General features: G+C 44.1%; 1 protein-coding gene across 1 annotated transcript; it reads left to right on the top strand.

Moving 5' to 3' along the window:
* Positions 1-1,328: 1,328 nt before the first annotated feature.
* Positions 1,329-2,832, top strand: LOC104950207 (insulin-induced gene 2 protein-like; the record flags this gene model as incomplete). The annotated part of the gene is made up of 3 exons (XM_010776693.1): positions 1,329-1,510; positions 1,806-1,905; positions 2,101-2,832. Coding segments are annotated over 3 exons (324 nt in total), but the record flags the coding sequence as incomplete, so codon positions are not given.
* Between the last annotated feature and the right edge of the window lie 2,187 nt (positions 2,833-5,019).

Raw genomic sequence — 5,019 nt, 5'->3', positions numbered from 1 at the left:
ATGACCTACCTGCCTGTCAGCCTTCCATCTGTGCACAAACTTATCTCGTGCCCTCATTGGTCATGTGCGCGTTCGTGTTTGTTGGAGGAGGGGCTCTGTAGGAAGTGGCAGATTTTTTCCGGTTGTGTATTTTCAAATTGTTGCGCACTCGAGCTGGTTTCTCCAAAATTACCTACCCCACCTTTAAATAAAATAAAAAAATATTCTTTTTAAAAATATATATTTTTAAAATATTTTTTATATGTCGGATTCCTCCACGTACCACTAGCGGGAGCTAGTCTAATCTAAGACAGGTTGAGAACCACTGTCTTAGATCATGCTTTACCATTCAAAGCAGCTCAGATGGCTGTGGGCGGAGCTTTGGTACCCCTGTAGTGAGAACACTTCCACCTGCACCTGTGAATGCTCCCTCCTCTCTTCTCCTTCCTCTCTCCTCTCTCCTCTGGACGACTCCTCCCTCCTCTCTCCTCCCTCCTCCCTCCTCTCTCCTCTGGACGCCTCCTTTCTCCTCTCTCCTCTCTCCTCTGGACGTCTCCTCCCTCATCTCCTTTCTCCTCTCTCCTCTCTCTCCTCTGGACGCCTCCTCCCTCCTCTGGACGCCTCCTCCCTCCTCTCTCCTTCTTCCTCTCTCCTCCCTCCTCTGGACGCCTCCTCCCTCCTCTCTCCTCCCTCCTCTGTACGCCTCCTCCCTCCTTTGGACGTCTCCTCCCTCCTCTCTCCTTTCTCCTCCCTCCTCTCGACGCCTCCTCCCTCCTCTCGACGTCTCCTACCTCCTCCCTCCTCCTCTCTCCTACCTCCTCCCTCCTCCGTTCTCCTCTGGACGCCTCCTTTTTCCTCTGGACGCCTCCTCCCTCCTCCCTCCTCTGGACGCCTCCTCCCTCCTCTTTCCTCTGGACGCCTCCTCCCTCCTCCCTCCTCTGGACGCCTCCTCTCTCTTCCCTCCTCTCTCCTCTGGACGCCTCCTCCCTCCTCTGGACGCCTCCTCCCTCCTCTCTCCTCTGGACGCCTCCTCTCTCCTCTGGACGCCTCCTCCCTCCTCCCTCCTCTGGACGCCTCCTCTCTCCTATGGACGCCTCCTCTCTCCTCTCTCCTCCCTCCTCCCTCCTCTGGACGCCTCCTCCCCCCTCTCTCCTCTGGACGCTTCCTCCCCCCTCTCTCCAAGTGCCGATCCATTTTGTAATAAGTGAGAGAGGAGGAGCCTAATCTGTCTGCTTGTATTCTATGTGGCTATCTGGCTGAACAAAGTGATATCTCCAGAGCAGGGCTGCACTGTCACACAGATATGAACCCAGTGTAGAGCTTCCAGACACTGACTGCTTGGTCCTTGACCCTACCTCTGTCAGAAAGTTGACTTTGCCAACAACGTGCAGCTGTCTCTGACTCTGGCGGCGCTCTCCATCGGACTGTGGTGGACTTTTGACCGCTCCCGCAGTGGCTTTGGCCTGGGGGTCAGTATCGCCCTGTTGGCTACGCTGGCCACACAAGTCCTGGTTTATAATGGAGTCTTTCAGTAAGTTTATACACCTAGTTTATATACATTTAGTGTGCAAGAAAAGTGGAACGCATTCAAATGTTTGCAGGTTCAGAATTTTGAATACATATTCATTAAATTACATAGTAGAAACTTTCTTTTGTGTAATTATGTATTAATCTTCTATTTTTTCATTTGAAAACATTCCTGTTTTCAATATCTTCAGTAAATTTGTTGTGCAATATTTAATATAATCCTAGGAAAACATGGATGAAAGTTAAGTGTCGGTATGTTAGAATTTGGAGTTGCTGTCATGTGCTTCCTCTCTGCACAGGTATACTTCTCCAGACTTCCTGTATATTCGCTCCTGGTTACCGTGCATCTTCTTCGCGGGGGTGATAACCATGGGAAACATAGGGAGGCAGCTAGCCTTGGTAAGAAACTTGAATCATTTGACTAAGTCTGCTTTGTCAAATCTCTGTCTGAGATCCATGCTGGTTTCTTGGACTGTAAAGCAAATACAGGTGTCAGAGTTGATCAGTGTCCTCAAAAGTTATTCACTTGTAGATAATGGCCATGAAAGTGGTTTCATTCTAATCGGTTTCTCCTGCTCTTGTGTTTTCTTTCAGTATGAATACAAATTCATTCAGGAAAAGACCCATCAGGACTGAGGGATCTCTCCAGGCCCTTGTTATTGCAGCAGTCTGAAGCCAGAGGCAGTTATCAGAGAACATCTTCATGCAGCATACGCACAGTTGAGGTGTGTCCAACGAGACCTGAGCTCCTGATTGGCTGCCTGCTGCTTTCCAATGGAAATGACAGTATTTTTGATTGGCTCTTGTCAGGTCATTCAGAGCTCCGGTGGCTTCTAACTGAGCTGAGACAAACAATGAGGGCGGACTTTGTTGTGTTTGTGTTGCTGTTTATCTCTACGTACCTGCGGGGGATTAGCAGCAAAGCATCTATCGTTCTTTAGATCAGCTTTGTTGTGCCAAACAGTCACACAGGATCAGTTTTAAAGTCTGCTCTTATCACCAGTCTTTCACAGCCTTCATGTATCAGTGGAGAACACACAGCCTAGTTAAATTGCATCTGAAAAGATATGCATCTATAAACCTGACTGTTTACTGTATGTGATGACCTGACATTTTCTTGAGTTCTTGTGTTTTGCATCAATCTTGATACAGGGTACTTATTATATGTTGTACTTTGGATTCCTAAAGCTTTTAGTCTACTAACCCATCATCCAAGGGTAGTTTTCACTATAAGTAAAAAATAATCTTTGGACGGACACTATAATTTACAGTTTTTTTACTATGTTCAATCTGAATTTTCTTTAAAATAAAAAACATCTATATTGATTCTGAGTTTTCTACATCCAAGTCACAGGTTTATCATTACTTTGAGAAAAAAGATTATTAATTTAACCCTTTTAGAAGTGAAGATATGGTCATTTGTTCTGGGAATGTCATTTTCGAGCCTGAGACCTGAAAAACAGGCTCAGGGATAAACAGGTTAATATGATTGCTCATATTTCAAGCCATTTTTTTCCCGGCCCCTTGCTTTGGATCATTTTCACCAACTAATTGAATAGCCCTGGCATATTTGATACCACTATTGCAGTTAAATAATGATAAGTCTTACAGAGGTTCAACACAGACTGATAAGTTCCAGTCAGTGAAGCCACCTCTGAAACCTGGACATCTGCAATGTTTTTTGGTTGTGTTTTTTGGTTGTGTAAAAAGTGCAGTCAATAATGTAATGTAAATAATACAAATAGTAGATATTCTTGAGAAGCGGCTTATCAAAAATATATAGTTTAAAGAGGAACTTAACGAGACTAATGCATGAAAACGTTGCATAAAGAAGGGAACAATTATTGTAAATGAGGTGAGGAGTGCAGGAGGTTCCCTGCATTTTTACCCTACATTTGATTATATATTTACACCCCCAATTTCATTAAATTGGTATTATGTGATTTTCTTAAACACCACATAACGGGGCTCATGCAGGCATTACTCTTAGTGACGATGTAGGGACAGAATCAAGTCTCCTGGATGTTTGTTAATACATCCTCCTATAATTACTTACAATAACCTCTTACAAGAAACTCAAATAGCTAGATCTTTGTATAAAATGAACAATTGAGGTGGAGTACAATATTTGAAATGGAGTAACTGCTATGCTTGTCAAAAAGAGAATACAAATGTCAAACCTCACAGCTCTGAGTTCAAGAGCTTTAGCCATTTTAAGGACTCACATACAAAATTAAATGCTTTTAATGTACTTTTGTGCAATATTTCATGAGATAAGTGTTGTGTTAAAATCTGAAACGTATTTAAAGCTCTGGCTAATTAAATGGAGATGCTACATATCTGGAACAAATGCTGAAACAAACTGCAGAATTTCACACATCAACTGGTCCGGTGTGGACTGCTAATGTGGATTAATGTGTCCTGTCTCTAACCAGCTCCCACATACACACGCTTGTTTAGACAAAAGTAATTAAGATGAATAATCGGAATTTAAAGAGCCTTTGTTTGCATTATTGCTAAATTCCAGGATAAGGACACATTTTCCCTGTGCTTTACATGATTGTATGAGGCAATTTGCTGTGTGAATGTTATTGTTCAAGGCTAACTAGCTAGTAAAACAATAGGCGTGATGTGTCATAGCAGTAAGTGCTGCTCCGAAGAGCTAAACTCCCCACCACTAATGAATTCATTAATCTCTCTATTTATTCCTGACAAGCAATTATCTCCTCTCACAGAATGAGGGTCAGCAGGCAAGGTTGAGAGTCATCACATATTTTCTGAGTAGGAAACATTAGAAGAGAGCCGATGGTGCTGTCCTCATACACCTGCTCCTGTTGTGTCAACACTATGATACACCTCTTTCATGACCTGCATATGAGCACTGCTTTTAAACGCTAGCCTTTCATTCTTTGTGGACAGGGCCGTGTCCAGTGGCCGGGTGGCAGAAACCGGAACTGTGCACAGTTACTGCCCCAACATGCTTACATTTAACACCACAAGGAGTATTGAGTTTGCATCCACACACACACACTTTTCTGGTTCGGAACCGGTTTTTCTTTTCAGCCCCCGTTTTGTTCACACCGCCCAGGGCCCGACTGGTGCTTCCGCTGCTGCGTCACCGTTTACGTCGCTGATTCCCAAAATGGCCCAACTTTTGAGAGAGCGAAACGTCACAGATTACCCGTCATGCCTGGCTAGAACATGTGCAGTTGAGTTGCCCCTCCTTAAGCCCCGCCCCCCGAGCTCCCACTCTCGGCTCACTAGAATGAATGGAGAGAGAAAATAAATCTAGCTTTTAGTGCATTTTACAACTTTAAGGACTTAATGATAATAATAAGGGCTTTAAAATAGTTCATACTGGGTAGTTTGTTTAGTTTAAAAAAAAGTATCCGCTGATTTACAGACGTCTCTTTCCCAATGTTAGTCAATGGGAAAAAGTTGTTTTGGGCCGGGTGACGTCACGGACTGATACGGAAGTTGCAGTACCGCCGTTTGGACACAACGAATGTTGGG

Source organism: Notothenia coriiceps, unplaced genomic scaffold (assembly GCF_000735185.1).
Source record: "Notothenia coriiceps isolate Sejong01 unplaced genomic scaffold, NC01 NC01_scaffold00017218, whole genome shotgun sequence".
Taxonomy (NCBI): Eukaryota; Metazoa; Chordata; class Actinopteri; order Perciformes; family Nototheniidae; genus Notothenia; species Notothenia coriiceps.
This window is presented reverse-complemented; position numbering and strand designations above follow the sequence as displayed.